The 21877-nt window shown below is 38.0% G+C and overlaps 1 protein-coding gene across 7 annotated transcripts in view; it reads left to right on the forward strand.

Moving 5' to 3' along the window:
* The window catches only part of SWT1 (SWT1 RNA endoribonuclease homolog), a 125637-nt gene that overhangs the window by 21702 nt on the left and 82058 nt on the right, over nt 1-21877 (forward strand). For all 7 annotated transcript variants that reach the window (XM_023203437.2, XM_023203435.2, XM_023203440.2 and 4 more), the window contains 6 exons: nt 2293-2352; nt 3830-3941; nt 6130-6231; nt 6636-6824; nt 12480-12573; nt 20867-21012. In XM_023203437.2, coding sequence (XP_023059205.2) covers nt 2293-2352; nt 3830-3941; nt 6130-6231; nt 6636-6824; nt 12480-12573; nt 20867-21012 — 703 coding nt within the window. The remainder of the gene's footprint in view (nt 1-2292; nt 2353-3829; nt 3942-6129; nt 6232-6635; nt 6825-12479; nt 12574-20866; nt 21013-21877) is intronic.

Consider the following 21877-nt stretch of genomic DNA (forward strand, 5'->3'; position numbering starts at 1 on the left):
GGAAAGGCTTTATCCCAACCTATGTATTTAATAAGGCATGGTGGGGGAGGCAAACAGTTAAATGCATGAACTTTTCTGGATTGTTTGGTGGTAGAAAATTCATTGAAGTCACTGTAGGTGGTCCGTGAACAGAGAAAGCAAAAGGTAATAGTAACCAAAGGAAGAGAATAAAGAGATGTGCAATGTCAAAAACCACAAGAAGTTCTGATAATAATCTCTGGCTTGTTTGGCACTTCTTGTTTTTTTTTTTTGAGACGGAGTCTGGCTCTGTTGCCCAGGCTGGAGTGCAGTGGCCGGATCTCAGCTCACTGCAAGCTCCGCCTCCCGGGTTCATGCCATTCTCCTGCCTCAGCCTCCTGAGTAGCTGGGACTACAGGCACCCACCACCTCGCCCGGCTAGTTTTTTGTATTTTTTTAGTAGAGACGGGGTTTCACCATGTTAGCGGTGGTCTCGATCTCCTGACCTAGTGATCCACCCGTCTCGGCCTCCCAAAGTGCTGGGATTACAGGCGTGAGCCACCGCTCCTGGCACTGTTTGACACTTCTTAAAGAGAACTTTAAAGATCAGTAAGATTTAAAGTTATATGGAGAAGGGGATTCTGAATCTCAGGGTCATGAAATAGTAAAACTATGATGAGCCTATGTTTGTGAAGTGTGTGTTATTATATCATGTGAAGTTTGATGTTGGTTGGAAGTAAAGCATTTAGCCGGAAAGTTAGGGTGGAAGCTGAATTCTCAGTAAAGCATTTCTACATATGATACGACTTAATATTCTTGCTATGTACCTCTTTTGGTTTGTGTAGTAATTCTACATAGAGACCAAAAGAAACTATACGACACGCTGCAGAGATTTCTCATATGATGTACATTTCTACATATGATGTATGTTTGTGTGGGCGCAGTGGCTTGTGCCTATAATCCCAGCACTTTGGGAGGCTGAGGTGGGCAGATCACTTGGGGTCAGGAGTTTGAGACCAGCTTGGCCAACATGGTGAAACCCTGTCTCTACTAAAAATACAAAAATTAGCCGGGTGTGATGGCAGGCACCTGTAGTCCCAGCTACTTGGGAGGCTGAGGCAGAAGAATCTTGAACCCAGGAGGTGGAGGTTGTAGTGACCTGAGATCATGCCATTACAGCCTGGGCAACAGAATGAGACTCTGTCTCAAACAAAGAAAAGAAGAGTGTTTGTAGTTCATAGCAGAAATAGCTTTCCATAAAATACATGTTAGTTTTGCGTTATCTTGGAGAATTCTTAGAAGATTATTTAGTTCAATTGTTCTTTTGCTGAGCTTCCTGTCACCTGTATGTAGAGTCAGGTGGGTCTCATCCACTCGGAAGAAATGCCAGTGGAAAATTGGAATTTGGAGAGAGATTTTTCAAACTTTGAAGACAAAAAATAAAACACAAACCCCTGGTGCTCTAACTACATATGATATAACTGTGCATTTTTCAGCTTTTCCTTTTTAGCCTTATTTTAATCCTCAAGTTCCTTCTGTTGTTTTACCATGTCACTTGTAGAATTGGCTTAGTTACTCCTGGATGAAAATTTTTCACCACTGAAGGCCAACTTGTTTACTTTTGCATTCATTATTTCCCTTTTTTTAGGGTGGCACGTAATTTTATTCTTAGAATATAGTATTTTTATGAATCTGTATATGAAGAATTCTACCATGTTTCATGACTTGATAGAATGGGGCTTCTCTGTTCTAGGGGCACTTTCTCATCTGGAGGCAATTTTGCCCCTTAGGAGACATTTGGCAATGCCAGGAGACATTTTTGATTGTCAAGATTGAGGGTGGGGCTGGCACTGTGGCTCAGGCCTATAATCCCAGCACTATGGGAAGCTGAGGCGGGTGGATCACTTGAGCTCAGGAGTTTCGAGACCAGAATGGGCAACATGACAAAACCCCATCTTTACAAAATATGCAAAAATTAGCCAGGTGTGTTGGTGTGCCTGTAGTCCCAGCTACTCAGGTGGCTGAGGTGGGAGGATCACTTGAGTCCAGGAGGTTGAGGCTGCAGTGAACCTTAATCATGCCATTGAACTCCAGTTTGGGTGACAGAGTGAGACCCTGTCTTTAAAAAAAAAAAAAAATTTGGGAGTAGGGGTAGGTGGGTAGTACTGCTGACATTCTGGAGGATAGAGGTCATTGATGCTGCTAAACATCCTACAATGCACAGGGCAACCCCTAAAGTGAATTATCTGACCCTCAAGGTTAATAGTGACAAGGTTGAAAAACGCTATTTAGGTTATGCTTTATTCTTAGCTAACGAAATTACTTTCATTTCAGAGTTTTGAAGCACCATGTTCTTCAGTGTCATCTGAAAGTATCCAGGATACAGATCAAGAGGTTACTGATATTCTTATTTACTTTGAAATTTTTAGTGAAATTAAGGCGAACAGTTCCTACTTTTAATAAAAAATAATGACTGTAGAAACCTTGATAATATGAAAATACAATGATGTCTCTATTTGTAAGGTTTTATGAAGTCATGCAAAACTATTCAGAAAAGTATACTTTAGTACTTTTTACTTTTGTTTCTAGTAAGGTTATCTGTTGTGAATAAAGAGCATGAAACCAGTGGCCCACAAGTAATCTGAATTTTGATTTAATTTTATGACACTTTCCCTGTTTATGCCTAGGGTTGCCAAAATGCAGTAGGATATTAACATGTTTTTACTTCATTTTAAAAATCGTAAGATGAAAACATTATTCAATGAAAATGAGAGTACATGAGTGTTTACCTAGAAAGGTTGCTTCATTTCCCAACCAGAGTCCCCTGACTGATCTTTTTATGTTCACTTGTCCTAAGTTAAGATGAGATTCGTGGAACACTTTGTAATTGTCTATTTAAAGACTTTCAGGCTGGGCACAGTGGCTCAAGCCTGTAATCCCAGCACTTTGGGAGGCCAAAGCGGGAGGATCACCTGAGGTCAGGAGTTTGAGACCAGCCTGGCCAACATGGCGAAACCCCGTCTCTACTAAAAATGGAAAAATTAGCTGGGCGTGGTGGTGCACGCCTATAATCCCAGCTACTCAAGAGGCTGAGGCAGGAGACTTACCTGAGCCTGGGAGATGGAGGTTGCAGTGAGCCAAGATTGTGCCTCTGCACTTCGTCCTGGGTGACAGAGCAAGACTCTGTCTCAAAACAAAACAAAACAAAAAACTCTCAAACTATATTAATTGATTTTTATTTGTGACAGTCAATTATATTTTTCTGTTTTGAGGTGCTCCTTGATAGAAGAAAGATATCTCATCTCTGATCTAAAGCTAGACTGTATTTCATTTCTTTGTGTCAAAATAACATCAGAGAAGTATTTCTGTGAAGTGAGAATGGTTTTAAGATCTAGATTTCAGTTTATGATGATTCATAAATAATCTTAGAAATCTCAAGAAGAATGCTCACTGTCAAGATAAAAAAATTTTGACTCCTAAAATGAAGTGAGAATTGGAATGAGAATGAACTTACTTTAATGTCTAGGTATTTGACTCTGTGCAAGGAGCTTCCCATAGCTTATTTCATTTGTTCCTCACAAAAATCCTAAAGGAAATAGATATTAAAGATTCCTATTTTGTGAATTAACAAACTGAGATCCAAAGTTGTTAAATAATTTGTTTGCATAAGGTTGCGGAGGTAAGAAGAAAACTATTTTGAAAACCATGTGTGTGTTTATAAATCTTTATTGTTTTACTATGCTGCCTTCAGAGTTTTATAAAATTTTTCTTTCCATAAACCATCTCAAGTGAATTAAGAATTAATTGCTTTCTTCTCTTGTCAATCTGCAAAGTAACTCAAAATATTTCACTGGGGTCTTTTACAATTTAGATGCAGATAGTAGAAGAGCTTCATGCTGCACGTGTGGGAAAAAGTGTGGATTTACCTGGAGAGCTAATGAGTATGGAAATTGACTTAGAAGATGATGTACATTCTTCCTCTGGTATACCCTATATGTTGATGTTTATGCTCTCCTATGCTTTCCTAAAAATTAATGTGCCAATATTCAGTTTTTATAATATTTAGATGAAAAATGTTAAAATATGCTCACTTGAAATGAATAATAAAGTAATAGTTTATTTTTTTAGCTGCAGGAATTAGATCCAATATTTGTCTTATTGGTTTTACATATTTCACATTATTAGATAGTTAGATATATTTTCTCTTTTTCTGTCAAGAGGTAGTAATTAGGATTATGAGTTGTCTTTTTTTCTTGCTGTTATAACTTTAACAGTTTCAGCTATGTAAAGCACTGATCAGAAATAATGCAGAATAGCTGGTACAGTTGCTCACGCCTATAATTCCAGCATTTTGGAAGGCTGAGATGGGAGGATTGCCCAAACCCAGGAGTTCAAGGCCAGCCTGGGCAACATAGTGAGACTTCATGTCTACAGAAATTAGTTAGCTAGGCGTGATGGCATGTGCCTGTAGTCTCAGCTACTCAGGAGGCTGAGGTGGGAGGATTGCTTGAGCCTGGGAGGTTGAAGCTGCAGTGTGCCAAGACTGCGCCACCGCATTCCAGCCTGGGTAACAGAACAAGACCCTCTCTCAAAAAAAAAAGAAGAAAGAATGCAGATTGCTTGAAGGTATTATATTTATTGATTTCTTGTTCATGTTGTAAAATTTTGATTTTTTTTTTTTTTTTTTGCTACTGGGAGAAGGTAATGATAGAGATTATCCAAAATCTGTCAGTGTACTGTTTCAAATTCTGTTTTTAAAAATGGTAATGCTGACTAGGCATGGTGGCTCACACCTGTAATCCCAGCACTTTGGGAGGCTGGGGCGGGTGGATCACCTGAGGTCAGGAGTTCGAGACCAGTCTGGCCAACATGGTGAAACCCCGTCTCTACTGAAAATGTGAAAAAATTAGCTGGGCATGTTGACCCATGCCTGTATTCCCAGCTACTCAGGAGGCTGAGACAGGAGAATGGCTTGAACCCAGGAAGCAGAGGTTGCAGTGAGCCAAGATTGAGCTACTGCACTCCAGCCTGGGCACCAACAGCAAAACTCCATCTCAAAAAACAAAAAAAATAATAATGCTACCTTTACATTCACATTGCAGTTTTCATCTTTCAAGTGTTTTCCTGTGTATTAACTTATCTGAACCTTAAAATGATCCTTTGCAATAACAATGCTAGTATTATTATGTATTTTCTTTTTTTCTTTGTTTGTCTTTTTGTTTTTTTTTGAGACGGAGTCTCCCTGTGTCGCCCAGGCTGAAGTGTGTCGGAGCTATCTCTGCTTACTGCAACCTGTGCCTTCTGCATTCAAGCCGTTATCCTGCCTCAGCCTCCCGAGTAGCTGGGACTACAGGCGTGTGCCACCATGCCTGGCTAATTTTTGTATTTTCAGTAGAGATGGGGTTTCACTATGTTGGCCAGGCTGATCTTGAACTCCTGACCTCAGGTGAACCACCCGCCTCGGCCTCCCAAAGTGCTGGGATTACAGGCGTGAGCCACCAAACCTGGCATGTATTTTCTTTTACACATATTTATCTTTCGATTATATTCACTCAGGATATGTTAAAATTAGCTTATAATTACTAAGTGCACAGCTACCAGTGATCCATGACAGAAGTTAGAAACATAATTACTTCCCAGGCTAGTCAGTTCATAATTTAAAATCCGCCTACAAGCAATTTATACTGTTCTGCTGGTGGGCGATTAAACATTGATTACTATTCTTTCTCTTCAGAATTGAAGTAAAAGGAATTTTGTTTTTATTATCTAAAGGAGTTCTCTTAAGAATGCTATCAAAAACATTCTCCATGACTGGTTTTTCACAGTCTTGGCCCCAGGTTTCCCATGTATTTCTGCTTTGCCAACCCTTACCTTCTCTGCCCACTTTGACTTAGATGATTCTCCACCCCATTCCCACTCCAAACAGTGGTTGCAGTTCCTATCCAGAGGACCCTTAACTGATTGGGGAGAAATTTACTTGGCAACAAAGATACGGACCAGATAGATAGCAACTTGAGAGTCTAGCCAACTGTGTAAATCTCTGATAAAGTTAACAAGACAAAGAGGCATTTTAAATTTAATTGAATTTTCAATGCTTCTATGATATCAAAATTTTAGACATTATATAAGTCTATTATCAAATATCATGAAATCTTTGCTCTTTTTCTCTAGCAAATAATACTTCAGACAGAAAACTTCTAATTGTTATTGACACAAATATTCTGATGAATCATCTCAAATTTGTTAGAATTCTGAAGGCAACAGACGTACCAGGTATTTACAGAACATATTTAAAGATTCTGATTTTCTTCCTTGAGTTTATATTTTATATTAACAGTGATGTGGCTTTTTTTTCCCATGAATATGTCTCCATTTGGATATGCTATATATTAAGCATATTCAGTGTTATAAGTTTAAAAAAAGCCTTTACAGGTTAAACTAGCAATCTGAGCTCACTCTTTTTTTGATCTCCAAGAGTGCTTATTTTTTTAATATTCTTTTGACACATTATTCTCTTTTTAATTTTTGTTTTTTAATATATTGTCTCTCAATTTATTCTGAATTTCTCAAAGGTAGGGAGGACTGTGTGCTTTAAAACTTTCACCTCTTGGACAGCAATTCTATTTAGTAGCTCAATAAATGTTTGTTAAAGTCTAAGAAATCTTTTTATTTTTTAGGTTTTGACAAACTTGTGTTAATAATTCCCTGGGTCGTTATGCAAGAGCTAGATCGTATGAAGGAAGGAAAACTACTAAAACATGCCCAGCACAAAGCTATACCTGCAGTTCATTTCATCAATGAGAGTCTCAGAAATCAAGATAGAAAGCTATGGGGTCAATCAATACAACTTGCATCCCAAAAACATTGTAAGTATTGTTCTTTCAGGGTGCCTCCTGATTAATACTTGTTTGGCTGCAGACTCATTATTGGAGGGAAATGGTATAAAACTTTTAAAACATTTAAACCCATTGGAATGTGAAATGGAAGGGGCATTGTGATGGTTTGTGGCTTAGTTTAGGAGTCTTTGATTTTTATTTTTCTGCTTCTACTAGACGTTCTTACATTATGTCTATATTTCACAGATAGTGACTATATAGTTGTGTATGCATACTTGTCTATATCACAGAACCTCGGACTCCTTTTTAAAAAATACTATCGCTGAGTGATGCAGTCTGTAAGTGATCTAGGTTTCTAGTCTGTTAATATCACCGTATGCAGTTAATGTACCATGGAGATGATGTTGTTTTCCTGTGGTTTGTCAGAATCGGTAATAATGAATGAGGTGTTTTTACAGTAAAGGTTTATAGATTTTCCCCTCATTGAATTTTTTTCAATATTAGTTTCTATGAGGTCATTTAAAAATTGCTTTAGTCTTAGAAGTTAAGTATGTTCTTTATGTTTTATATAATTTCCTGGAAAAATATCTATATGTAAAGAACACTTATTTCAGTGGAGTTTACACATATATTTAGAAGATTTATTTCATTCTTTAAGAATTCATTTCTTCCCAGCTCAGAATTATTTATTTAGGTAAACTTACATTATTTTAAATACCATGGATTTGTACTGTCCACTGCACCCATATTCACTGTAAAATTTGAAAGAATTCATCTTAAGAGGAATCCAATTATGGTATTAACTATGAGAAGACTTTAAAAACCATGATTAGATTCATCTTAAGATGAATTACTTTAGTCTAAAATTTTTGTTTAGTCTTAAAATTTTGAAGAAAAAGGGTCTCTACCATTCATTCATTATCTAAACAAATATTTATTAGCTCTTAATATGTTCCAGATATAATGCTTATGAATTTTGAGTGAAGATGGTCCATGTCGAGTAGCTTTAGTTGACTATAATTTTAGCCTTGTCCTTAACTATTTCCAAAATTATATTTATTTGATATAGTATTTATCTACTATAGTGAGAGAAACATAGGATTTGAAATATGATCAACCCGGGTTTATAGCATAACCTGAGGAAAGTTAAAGGTGAAGAAACTGAATAAATGAAATGAAAGGAAATACTTCCATGTCATAAAATGGTTATGAAGATTGGTTAATATGTTAAACTACCTAATAGCTTATGGTCAGAATAGGTGATAATTCTCTTGTGTCCTCATTGTATGAAAGGCTCATACAGATTGGTAGGACTCATCTCTCATTTTTTTAAAATATCTGATTTATTTTTATCTCTTCTAGGTTTAGAAAGTTACTCTCTCCCAACTTGCTAGGAAGATTCACAGCACTGCACTGCTGTGAGACTATGAATTGGTAACTTTGTAGAAGAGCAATATTTAGCAATATGCTTGAATAAGCCTAAGGATAATAATTGTCTTTCTAGAAATGTATCCTAAAAAAAGTGAGAGATGCAGGCAGTGATTTATATAAATAGTGTTCATTGTAGCATTATTTATGTAACAAAAAAGTAGCATCAACCTGTATAACATTTGGAGAAGTTACATACATTCCTATAGCCATATGAGGGGACACTATATTTGGAAAAGCATTAATGACATAATTTTAAATAAAAACAAACATAAGATTAAAAAATATGTGAACTATAATTCTAAATTTATTTAATTATGTATATATACTTATTAGTGATGAATAGAGATAATACTTACCTGATGGGTTTATCAGTTATTTTGATTTTCTTTATATTTTCTGAATTTTCCAGATTTTTAATTACTTTTGTTTTTTTTGAGATGGAGTCTCACTCCCATCACACAGGTTGGAGTGCAATGGCGTGATCTCAGCTCACTGCAACCTCCACCTCCTGGGTTCAAACGATTCTTCCTCAGCCTCCTGAGTAGCTGGGATTACAGGCATGCGCCACCATGCCTGGCTAATTTTTATATTTTCAGTAGAGACAGAGTTTCACCATGTTGGCCAGGCTGGTCTCTAACTCCTGACCTTAGGTGATCCACCCGCCTTGGCCTCCCAAAGTGCTAAGATTACAGGCATGAGCCACCATGTCTGGCTTTTTTTTTTTTTTTAAAGACAGAGTCTTGATTTGTCACCCAGGCTGGAGTGCAATGGTGTGATCTCAGCTCACTGCAACCTCCATCTCCTACCTCCACCTTCAAGCGCTTCTCGTGCCTCAGCCTCCTAGAGTAGCTAGGATTACAGGTGTGAGCCACTACGCCCAGCTGAGTTTTGTACTTTTAGTAGAGATGACATTTGTCATGTTGGCCAGGCTGGTCTTGAACTCGTGACCTCAGGTGATCCACCTGCCTCATCCTCCCTCGGCTCACAGGTGTGAGCCACTGTGCCCGGCCAATAAAATTATGTATTTTTTATAATAAGGTAAAAATAATTAAAGGCAACAAATAGTTATCTGCCACTCCCCCAATCAGACATTTGTTCTGTATTTTTATATTTTTCATTGTATTTGTATTGATTCATGTTTGCCAAGTATTTGTACCAGACACTGTTCCAAGTGTTGGGCCTGTAACAGTGAATGAGAAAGAGAAACCCTGTTGTTGAGGAGGTTAAATTCTATTAGGTATTAAACATCTTAATAACTATAATTTATATAGAATTTTTTATTCTGTGTGTGAGTAGAGGTCATTGATGTTGAGGTGCCATTTAAGCTGACTCTTTAATTTTTTTTTTTTTTTTTGAGATGGAGTTTTGCTCTTGTTGCCCAGGCTGGAATGCAATGGTGTAATCTCGGCTCACTGCAATCTCTGCCTCCCGGGTTCAAGTGAGCGATTCTCCTGCCTCAGCCTCCTGAGTAACTGGGATTACAAGCATGTGCCACCATGCCTGGCTAATTTTTAAAAAATTTTTTTAGAGATGGGGTTTCACCATGTTGGTCAGGCTGGTCTCGATCTCCTGACCTCAAGTGATCTGTCCGCCTCAGCTTCCCAAAGTGCTGGAATTACAGGTGTGAGCCACTGAGCCTGGCCAAGCTGAATCTTAAGTAATAAATACATGGTACTTTTAAGCATTCACTATTGCCATACACCGGACTAAATACTTTATATACGTTCTCATTTACTCATGATTAGAAACTTCGCCCGAGGATATATATCTAGTAAGTGGGAAAACAAGGATTCATACCCAGACTGGTCTGTTTCCAGAGTCTTTATTTTGTTCACCTTTGAACAGTACATGTACAGGTGCTCAAAAGTATTTGTTGAATAACTAAATATTTCATGAATAGTCTTACAGTTTATTTTTCAGCTCCATGTGTCTTAGAAAAAGTGGCACTACTGATAATCTTGAATTTGATACCTTTAGAACAGTGCACTGTTACTTTTAAGCCTCCTTTTATCTGCTGAATTGAATTGTTTAAAGTTAACTAATGATTTTGAGTTACACATTTTGCACTATTCATGGCATTTACCCTCTGAATTTAAGGGAAATTGGCTACTGTGATATATTTCTGTCTGGCTCACTGGTCATCTGATCAAGAAATTTAATCATATCTTCCTCATACTCATGTCCGGATATAGTTGAGCTCTGTCTAGATTTCACCAATATGAACTCCTAAATAGTTTTTCTTTGCATATCCATCTGGTTAGCATGAGAACCTGGCACAAATTAAGCCCTATGTAAATACTTATTGCATGAATGAATGAGTTTTCTAATTTGAAGGATTCAAGGACTAAGTAATATAGGCCAGAAGTTGAGAGAAAAATTATTATAAACTGGGAAAAAGGTTGAGACTAATTGTCTGGGATGTCTTAAATTTTAATGTGTAAGAGACAGGTCAAGAGCTTAAATTAGTGTCTGGGTCCAGGCTTCAAAGATTCTTACCCAGAAATCTATTTGGGGTGTGGTCCTGTATTCTGTATTATTAATAAGTACCCTAGGGAGTTCTCAGGTAGGTAGTGTATGGACTTGTGGGAAACATTATCTTTGGTCCAATTTCTACACATTGCATTATTATTATTATTATTATTATTATTATTATTATTTTGTTCTTAATTTTTTTAGAGATAAGGTCTCATCCTGTCACCCAGACTGGAGTGCAGTGACATGATCATAGCTCACTGTAGACTTGAACTCCTAAGCTCAAGCGATTGTCCCTCCTCAGCCTCCTGAGTAGCTGGAACTACAGGACTACAGGAGTGTGCCACCGAGCCTGGCTAATTTTCTTGTTTTTTTGTAGAGGCAGAGTCTTGCCATGTTGCCCAGGCTGATCTTGAAATGCTGACTTCAAGCGATCCCTCTGCCTCAGCCTCTCAAAATGTTGGGATCGCAGGCACTGACCACCTGGCCTGCATTATTTTTATAAAAACTGAATTTTTGCTACATGTTTTGAGGCTTAGAGAATGCCAGAGGGTACCCTGTCAGCAACTGATTAATATTTGTTAGGAATTACTTTTCGTGTTACCTTCCTAGAGCCCATGTTTCCTTCTCCTGTATATCTCTAATTGTGTTGCTTTAGAGATTAAGGAAGAGCACACACAGGAAACTAGTTTAGTTACTGGTAGAACAGTTGCTTATTAGTTCACAGACTTCTTAAGCTGAGAAAATGTTAAGTTACTTATAATCTGTGACTGAATTGATAATAGAATTCATGGTTTTTGGTTTCTAGTCTGACATTTAGCCTTCTGATCACATTTCTTTCCTTTGAGTTTGCTAATAGCCATATCCTAGACCATTGTAATAGTGAACTAACCACATTAAATCCACAACTATATGCTATGTAAATTCTAGATTCAGAGTTTTTTAAAAATTATTTTACTTTCTTGTCTTTTTATTTAAAAAGTTTTCTTTCTTTTATATGCATATATAAAATAAATATATGAAATACATATTTATTATATATATGTATTATATATGTATATATTTATACATATATGTATATATACTTTAAAAATTTTTTTTGAGACAGCGTCTCACTCTGTTGTCCAGCGTGGAGTGCAGTGGCACGATCTCAACTCACTACAACCTCTGCCTCCTGGGTTCAACTGATTCTTCTGCCTCAGATTCCAAGTAGCTGGGATTACAGGCACCTGTCACAATGCCTGGCTAAGTTTTGTATTGTTAGTAGAGATGGGGTTTTACCTTGTTGGCCAGGCTGGTGTCGAACTCCTGACCTCAAGTGATCTGCCCACCTCAGCGTCCCAAAGTGCTGGGATTACAGGCGTGAGCCACCATGCCCCGCTGAGCTATATTTATTAATAGAGTTTTTGAGAGTAGTTTTAGTTTCACGGGAAAATTGCACAAAAGACAACAAGATTTCCCACATACTTCCTGCCCCCACACAAGCATAGCTTCCCCATTATCAATATCCTTCGCTGGAGTGGTACCTTTGTTATAGTTGATGAACCTCCATTGACATCATTATCACTCTGAGTACATAGTTTACATTAGGTTCACTCTTGGCTTTGTACACTCTGTGGATTTGGACAAATGTGTAATGACGTGTGTCCACCATCATAGTGTCATACCTTAACGACCTTCAATCTCATAGATATTTTCATTTTGTAAATACAGCCTAGATTATTTCTGTGGCACTCACATTTCTAGGGTACTTATTGACCGTTGCCTTTACTAAATTTGCAGATGGATTGAGTGATGAGAACAATGATGATCGAGTACTAAAATGCTGTCTCCAGCAGCAGGAATTATTCCCTTGTTCTTTTGTTATTCTGTGCACGTGAGTTTCATAGTCATTTTACTTTTTATTTTTAAAAAATAAACCAAATAATTAAAAAAAATCATACTGTATCCAGCATACCAAGGATCAAAAACATTTATAATTTTCCAAATCTGCCAGTAAGCATACCCACTTGTGTCTGATAGTCTTATAATGTATGAGCTCTAGAGGAATGAGATCTCAACTAGATGAAGTTTCATTTCAATTTAATTTTTATGCAATTCAGAAAACTTGGAAAAAGCAGGGGAAAAGGCACTTAATATCCCTCCAAAATAGTTTAAAAATCAGAATCTGACAGGATGTCTGACAGGATGAGATAAGAAATTTATTTACTTACCTATTGGTGAAGTGAAGATAGGGTGGTTTATGTTGGAGTTGTGTGCTGGGTGCCTGTTACAGAGTTAGACTGCCTGGCTTGGAGTCCTGGATCTATCATTTATCAGCGTTGTGACCCTGGACGAGTTGCCTAACTTAGTTTCGTCATGTGAAATAAACAGGAAGAATAATATTACCTGCCTCATGAGATTATTGTAAGTATTTAATCTGTTAATATATGTAAAGGACGTAGAATAGTGCCTAATATATAGTAGGATCTCAGTAAGAGTTTTCTCCCTCCTTCTCCCTTCCCCCTGCTTCTTCCCTCTCTGCTGATATTTCCATAACTTAGTTCAAAGATAAAACTAAGATAATACTAAACAAAATTTTATTCATCATGTATGAGAAAAGGTTCTGAAGGGACAGAAGAGCAATTTTAATTTGCAGTTTTTTGGTTTTTTTTTAATCAGTCTACATCATGCTTTGAAATTTGCAGTTTTAATCTGTATTTTAGTCATGCTCACATTCTTTCTGTGAAATGGAGCTATTATAGAAATCAGCAGCCCTAAGATGCTTCTTGCAAACATTCTGGTCAGTGTTATTATTTTAGCTATCTTCAAAGATAATGTGATTCTTTTTGCTATTAAAGGAAATATTCGAGATTTCTATCTTTAGATTTTAAATTATATTTTGATCTAGGACATATTACTTTGGAGTTTGTTGAAGGCTGAAATAGAATTAATAATATATAAATCATTTTGAATTTGAGATAAATTTGAGAAGTAATTCTTTGTTGTGTAATTATTTTTTTAGTTCAGCTTAGAATGAAAATTAAATTGACAAAACTTTATTGATTCTCCATTATTTATACATGCACTGTTTTTTTGGGATTAACAGATATATTACTTTTTAGTGACTGAAAATTTATAGTCAAACCTTGCTTTTAATTCTGGCATAGTCATGTTCCAAGTGGTGAGCCTGTTTTTCTCTCTCTCTTTTTTTGGTTGGTTTGTTTGCATTTTCTTTAAATAGTGATAATCATGTGTATTGTATAAGTCATACTTACTATTGTGAGGACATATTTATATTACTTAAAATGGATGATGATAATGTCAATTGATAGTGATAGTAATCAGAAAAACTTTTATAACACTTATATACTATGCATCATTCTAAGTGCTTGCATTTACAATCCTAAGTCTGGGCCAGCAACACAATTAATATCTTCAATTCATATTGCTCTTCTAAACTCCAGGCTAATATATTCAACTATTTATTTGTTATCTCTTGAATGTTTCATGGACGTCTGAAACCTATCATCTCTGTAAATGAACTCTTGAGGTTTTCTTTTCAACTCTTCTACACCTGAATAAAAACGGTCACCTCCCACCCATTTGCTAAAGACAGAAACCAGGGAGTAAATTTTGATGCCTGCCTTTTCTTTATGATCTATATACAGTGAATTAGCCAGTTCTGTGTTGTCTTCTTTAATTTTATGTTTTAGAAACAGGGTCTTGCTATGTTGCCCAGGCTGGTGTCAAACTCCTGGGCTCAAGCGATCCTCCTTCCTCAGCCCCCCAAGTAGCTGAGGAAATGCACAAATCTTAACTATACAATGTTGACAAATGGTTGCACTGGTGTAGCTCACATCCTGTCAATATATAGAACACGTCTGTAACTCCTATGGTTTTTTTTTTTTTTGAGACAGTGTCTCACTCTGTCACCCACGATGGAGTGCAGTGGCGCCATCTTGGCGCACTGCAGTCTCCACCTCTCGAGTTCAAGTGATTCTTCTGTCTTAGCCTCCCAAGAAGCTGGGATTACAAGTAGGTGCCACCACACGTGACTAATTTTTGTATTTTTAGTAGAGATGGGATTTCATCATATTGGTCAGGCTGGTCTTGAACTCCTGACCTCAGATGATCCGGCCCCCTTGGCCTCCCAAGGTGCTGGAATTATAGGTGTGAGCCACCGCACCTGACCCAGAAAGTACTCTCTTGCCCTTTTTGCTCTTTTTTTTCTTGTTTCTTAAGGTGGAAACTTAGATCACTTATTTGTTACTGCTATGAATGTCCTCTAAGCACTTCTGCAGTTGTATCCCACAAATTTTAATATGTTGTGTTTTCATTTTCATTCTGTTCAATATACTTTATAATTTCCCTTGTGACTCTTTCTCTGACCCGTAGGTTATTTAGACGTTTGTTGCCTGATTGTAAGTATTTCCAAAATTTTCAGATACTTTTTTTTTTTTTTACTGAATTGTAGTTTAATTTCTTTATGAATTGAGAACATAATTTACATGGATTCTGTTCTTTTAAATTTGTTAAAGTTTGTTTTGTGGCCAAGAATATGGTCTGTTTTAGTGAGTGTTTTCTGTGTATTTGAACAGAATGTGTATTCTGCCCTTATGGGTGGAGTATTCTATAAATTTCAGTTAGGTCAAATTGGTTGATAGTGTTCTTCAGGTCTTCTGTAACCTTAGTGGCCTACTTTTTCTTTTCTTTTCTTTTGTTTTTTATATTTTACTTTTTTTTTGAGATGGAGTCTCACTCTGTCGCCCAGGCTGGAGTACGGTGGTGCAGTCTTGGCTCACTGCACCCTCTGCCTCCCGGGTTCAAGCAGTTCTCCTGCCTCAGCCTCCTGAGTAGCTGGGACTACAGTTGCATGCTGCCACTCCTGGCTAATTTTTGTATTTTTAGTAGAGACAGAGTTTCACCATATTGGCCAGGATGATCTTGATCTCCTGACCTCGTGATCCTCCCACCTCAGCCTCCCCGAAGTGCTGGGATTACAGGCATTAGCCACCTTGCCCAGGCTGGTTGCCTACTTTTTCTATGATCATTGTGAAAGGAGTATTGAAGTCTCCAACTATAATTGTGGATTTGTCTATTTCTCCTTTCAGTTCTATTTGTTTTGCTTCATATATTGTGAAAGCCACGAAAGCTATGGCTTTCTGTTGTGGTAAAGCCATTGATGAATTGGAGAATTCCCTCAGGCAAAAAGATAGAAACTTGTAGTAAGATGCATATACATCTAAGATTCTTTATGCTTGTGTTCTTGGAGAAGTGCTTCTTTTATAATTATGTAATGTCCTTTTTGGTTCTGACATTATTCCTGGTTCTAAAGCCTTCTTTGTCTAGTATTAATGCAACTATTCCAACTTTCTTTTGCTTAGTATTTATGTGATATATCTTTTTGTATCATTTTACTTTTAGCCCTTCTATGCGTGTATATTTAAAGTAAGTTTCTTGTAGACATCATGTAGTTGGTTCTTTTTTGAACAGTCTGACAATTTCTGTCTTTTAACTGTTAAGTTTAGACCATACGTATTTAATTTGTTGGATTAAAATCTACCATTTTGTAAATTATTTTCTATTTGTTTTGTTCCATCTGTGTTGTTTCTCCTTTTTCTCTTTTCGATTAATTGTTCATTTTTAATGATACCATTTTGTCTCCATTATTTACTTATTTATACTTTTTTGAAAAAACTTCTTATGGTTGTTTTAGCATTTACAATATACATCTTTACTTATCAAAGCCTACCTTCAAATATTATTTGCTTCACAGGTAGTATAAGGATATTACTGTTGTATATATTGTCCCATAGCTCTTGGATACTTTTTTTTTTTTTTAATCTTTTTATTATCTTTTTGTTTAAGTTTGGGTAATTTCTTTTGACTTCCCTTCGGGTTTGTTGATTCTTTCCTTGCCTTTGTCAAGTCTATTGACAAGCCTGTTCAAGGCATTCTTCATTTTTGTTACTGTGTTTTTTATTGCTAGGATTTCCATTTTATTCTTATGGTTTTCATCTCTGTAAAACTGCTTGATTTTCCCTTCTTCCACCTTTTCCATTAAAGGCTTTAACATATTAATGAAAATTAGTTTAAATTTGCTGTCAGATAGCTTTAGTATCTGTGTTGTATCCAAGTCTAGTTCTGTTGATTACTTTGACTCTTGGCAGTATGTTGTTTTTCTCTGGGCATACTTTATATGTAGATTTTTGAGCTCACTTGCTCTGTGGTTTCTTTTCTTCAGTTTCTCCTTAACTTTATTATTATTTTTATTAAACTTTAAGTTCTGGGATACATATGCAGAACGTGCAGGTTTGTTACATTGGTATACACGTGCCATGGTGATTTGCTGCACCCATCAACCTGTCATCTGCATTAGGTATTTCTCCTAATGCTATCCCTCCCCTATCCCTCAATCCCCCAATCCCCCAACAGGTCCTGGTGTATGGTGTTCCCCTCCCTGTGTCCATGTGTTCTCATTGTTCAACTCCCACTTATGAGTGAGGACATGCAGTGTGTGGTTTTCTGTTCCTGTGTTAGTTTGCTGAGGATGATGGCTTCCAGTGTCATCCATGTCCCTGCAAAGGACATGAACTCATCCTTTTTTATGGCTGGATAGTTTTCGATGGTGTATATGTGCCACATTTTCCTTATCCAGTCTATCATTGATGGACGTTTGGGTTGGTTCCAAGTCTTTGCTATTGTGGATAGTGCTGCAGTAAACATACGTGTGCATGTGTCTTTATAGCAGCATGACGTATAATACTTTGGGTATATACCCAGTAATGGGATTGCTGGGTTAAATGGTATTTCTGGTTCTAGATCTGTGAGGAATCACCACAGTGTCTTCCACAGTGATGAACTAATTTACACTCCCACCGACGGTGTAAAAGTGTTCCTATTTCTCCACATTCTCTCCAGCATCTGTTGTTTCTTGACTTTTTAATGATCGCCATTCTAACTGGCGTGAGATGGTATCTCATTGTAGTTTTGACAGAATCTCACAGCATTTGCTTGTCTGTAAAGGATTTTATTTCTCCTTCCCTTATGAAGCTTAGTTTGGCTGGATATGAAAGTCTGTGTTGAAAATTCGTTTCTTTAAAATTGTTAAATATTGGCCCCTCACTCTCTTCTGGCTTGCAGGGTTTCTGCCGAGAGATCTGCTGTTAGTTTGGTGGGCTTCCCTTTATGGGTAACCTGATCTTTCTTTCTGGCTGCCCTTAACATTTTTTTCCTTCATTTCAATCTTGGTGAATGTGATGATTATGTGTCTTGGGGTTACTCTTCTTGAGGAGTATCTTTGTGATGTTCTCTGTATTTTCTGAATTTGAATGTTGACCTTTCTTGCTAGGTTGGGGATGTTCTCCTGGATAATATCCTGAAGTGTGTTTTCCAACTTGGTTCCATTCTCCCTGCCACTTTCAGATAAACCAATCAAATGTAGGTTTGGTCTTTTCACGTCGTTCCATATTTCTTGGAGGCTTTGTTCATTCCTTTTCATTCTTTTTTCTCTAATCTTGTGTTCAGGCTTTATTTCATTAAGTTGATCTTCAGTCTATGATATCCTTTCTTTTGCTTGATCGATTTGGCTATTGATACTTGTGTATGCTTTACGAAGTTCTCGTGCTGTGTTTTTCAGCTCCGTTAGGTCATTTATCTTTTTCTCTAAACTGGTTATTCTAGTTAGCAATTCATCTAACCTTTTTTTTTTTTTTCAAGGTTCTTAGCTTCCTTGCATTGAGTTAGAACATGCTTCTTTAGCTCGGAGGAGTTTGTTATTACCCACCTTCTGAAGCCTACTTCTGTCAGTTCGTCAATTCATTCTGTGTCCAGTTTTGTTCCCTTGCTAGTGAGGAGTTGTGATCCTTTGGAGGAGAAAAGGTGTTCTGGTTTTGGAATTTTCAGCCTTTTTGGGCTGCTTTTTCCTCATCTTCATGGATTTATCTACATTTGTTCTTTGATGTTGGTGACCTTCGGATAGGGTTTCTGTGTGGACGCCCTTTTTGTTGATGTTGATGCTATTCGTTTCTGTTTGTTGATTTTCCTTCTAGCAGTCAGGCCCCTCTGCTGCAGGTCTGCTGGAGTTTGCTGGAGGTCCACTCCAGACCTTGTTTGCCTGGGTATCACCAGCAGAGGCTGCAGAGCAGCAAAGACTGCTGCCTGTTCCTTCTTCTGGAACCTTCATCCCAGAGGGGCACCTGCCAGATGCCAGCCGGAGCTCTCCTGTATGAGAGATCTGTCGACCCCTGTTCGAGGTGTCTCTTAGGGGGCACGAGGGTCCAGGACCCACATGAGGAGGCAGTCTGTCTCTTCTGTCTCAGCAGAGCTCAAGCACTGTGCTGGGAGATCCACTGCTCTCTTCAGAGCTGGCAGGCAGGAACGCTTAAGTCTGCTGAAGCTGTGTCCACAGCCACTGCTTCCCCAGGGTTCTCTGCCCCAGGGAGATGGGAGTTTTATCTACAAGCTCCTGATTGGGGCTGCTGCTTTCTTTCAGAGATACCCTGCCCAGAGACTCTCTAGATTCCTCCTCTCTGGGCAGCTCTGGCTACAGCAGCTTTGGGGTGCTATGGTGGACTCTGCCGAGTCTAAACTTCCTGGGTGCTTTGTTTACACTGTTAGGGTAAAACCACCTACTCAAGCCTCAGTAATGGCAGATGTCCCTACCCCACTGAGCTCGAGCATCCCAGGTCGACTTCAGACTGCTGTGCTGGCAGCGAGAATTTCAAGCCAGTGGATCTTAGCTTGCTGGGCTTTGTGGGGCTGGGATCTACTGAGCTAGACCACTTGGCTCCCTGGCTTCAGCCCCTATTCCAGGGGAGTGAATGGTTCTGTCTTGCTGGTGTTCCAGGAGCCACTGGGGTATGAAAAAAACTTCCTGCAGCTAGCTCAGTGTCTGCCTAAATGGCTGCCCAGTTTTGTGCTTGAAACCCAGGGCCCTAGAGATGGAGGTACCTAAGGGAATCTCCTGGTCTGTGGGTTGCGAAGACCATGGGAAAAGTGTAGTATCTGGGCTGGAGTGCACCATTCCTCAGGGCACAGTCCCTCACAGCTTCCCTTGGCTAGGGGAGGGAGTTCCCTGACCTCTTGCACTTCCGGTGAGTGGACGCCCCACCCTGCTTCAGCTTGCCCTCCGAGGGCTGCACCCTTTGCCCAGTGCCAGTGAGATGAGTTGGGTACCTCAGTTGGAAATGCAGAAATCACCTGCCTTCTGCGTTGATCTTGCTGAAAGCTGCATACCGGAGCTGTTCCTATTCAGCTGTCTTACCAACCACCAATCCAGCGCACTCTCTCCCTTAACTTTCCAGCTGCCCTGGTCAACCTTGAACATGGTTCTTTGACATTTCAAGTCACTACTACTTGTCACACTTGATGAATTGGGAAGTGCCCTGAGGTAAAAAGAGACTTGTAGTTCTCACTATGCATTTTCTGTGTCTTCAGGGTAGATCCCACTCCAGCTTCTGCCTAAATTCTGTTGCTTTCTAGTGCCTTCAAATAGTTAATTTTTTTTTTTTTTTGGTTTAGGTTTTATAGTTCTCATTCACAGTAGGGTTAGTGTGGCCAAACTACTCCGCCATTAACAGAAGCTGGAAGTCTACTGGCCTCCGAAACAATTTAATAAACACAGATAAGATCATGTCATTTCCCCACTGAAGCCCTTAAATTTCCTGTTTTTTAATGCCCTTGTCTTCCTCTGTAACCTCATAAACTGGTCTCATGCACTATGTTCTAATCATATTGATTTCTTTCAGCAAACAGCAATATTGTGCTATTTGTCTTATGCTTAATCTGAGTAAATTTGTACTTGTCTGCCCACTGTAAATTATTTCTCATACATAGCTCTCTGTTTCTCTTTAGATAGTCACATTCCTGTATTCAAATCCAGCTCCTACTTACTGGGTATAACTTCGGACAAGTTCCCCATCTGTGGAATGGGAGTAAAGTTAATACTACTACTACCTCAGAAGTTTGTTGTGAGGATTAAATAGCTTTATATATATATATAAAGCACTTTAGAATGGTGCCTAGTACCCAAAGCTCATATTTTTTTAAAAAAAGTTGTTATTCTTTCTTAATGTATTGGCTGAGAATCACCTGCCTCTGACTAGATCTCATGTGTTTTGATTTGCCATGTGGTTTACCTTATAAAAAAATATTTTTTCCTCCTAATCCCAACCTCCCAACCTTAGGGATGATAGAAACTTAAGAAACAAAGGCCTAATAAGTGGTGTGAAGTCACTCAGTAAAGAAGAATTGAGTGCAGAGTTATTACACTTATCTCTGAACACAGATGTGTGTCATCAGCCTTGTATTCCTAAGCAACAGTTGAAAGCAGGTAGTATTTTTACTGTAAATAATTAGAGATATATCTTATTTTATACACTAAGATTATTTATAACATTAGAATCGGTAGTAAATTTTTATTTTGTACATTTAAAATAACATCATTTGGAATACTTGCTGGCATGTAAATCATTGAATAAATGAAAGTTATGATGGTAATGCAAAAGAAAACATAATTAACATTATTACCTTCTGTATGTACTTTTACAAATGAATTTGATGTTTTTGTCTGCATGCTCACATACGTTTTTATGTTATGATCACTGTGTACATGCTAATTTGTACCTTGGAGAGTATACCTTTATTTTTCACCTTCATTTTCTTCAAATGAAACAGAGTGTTCCTTTTAAATTAATAGCAGTTATAGGAGATATTTAATTGACATAGAGATAAGTTTTTAGTTTCTTTTTTAAGTTGGCTTTCTATTTATAGCCTTCTATTAATATGGTAAAAACTCAGCTAACAATAGAGAAACTTGTTGGAATCTGGTAATAGTTTTCTTTTTTTAAATTTTAAACTAATAATTAAGAAGTAATAGGCTGGGTACACTGATTCACGCCTGTAATCCCAGCACTTTGGGAGGCCGAGGTGAGTGGGTCACGTGAGGATTTCGAGAGCAGCCTGGCCAACATAGGGAAACCCTGTCTGTACTAAAAATACAAAAAGATTAGCTGGGTATGGTGGCGGCGCCTGCAATCCCAGCTATTCGGGAGGCTGAGGCAGGAGAATCACTTGAACCCGGGAGGTGGCGGTTGCAGTGAGCCGAGATTGTGCCACTGTACTTCAGCCTGGGCAACAAGAGCAAAACTCTGTCTCAGAAAAAAAAAAAAAAAGAAGGGCAATACTATTATTTCATT

Source organism: Piliocolobus tephrosceles, chromosome 1 (assembly GCF_002776525.5).
Source record: "Piliocolobus tephrosceles isolate RC106 chromosome 1, ASM277652v3, whole genome shotgun sequence".
NCBI lineage: Eukaryota > Metazoa > Chordata > Mammalia > Primates > Cercopithecidae > Piliocolobus > Piliocolobus tephrosceles.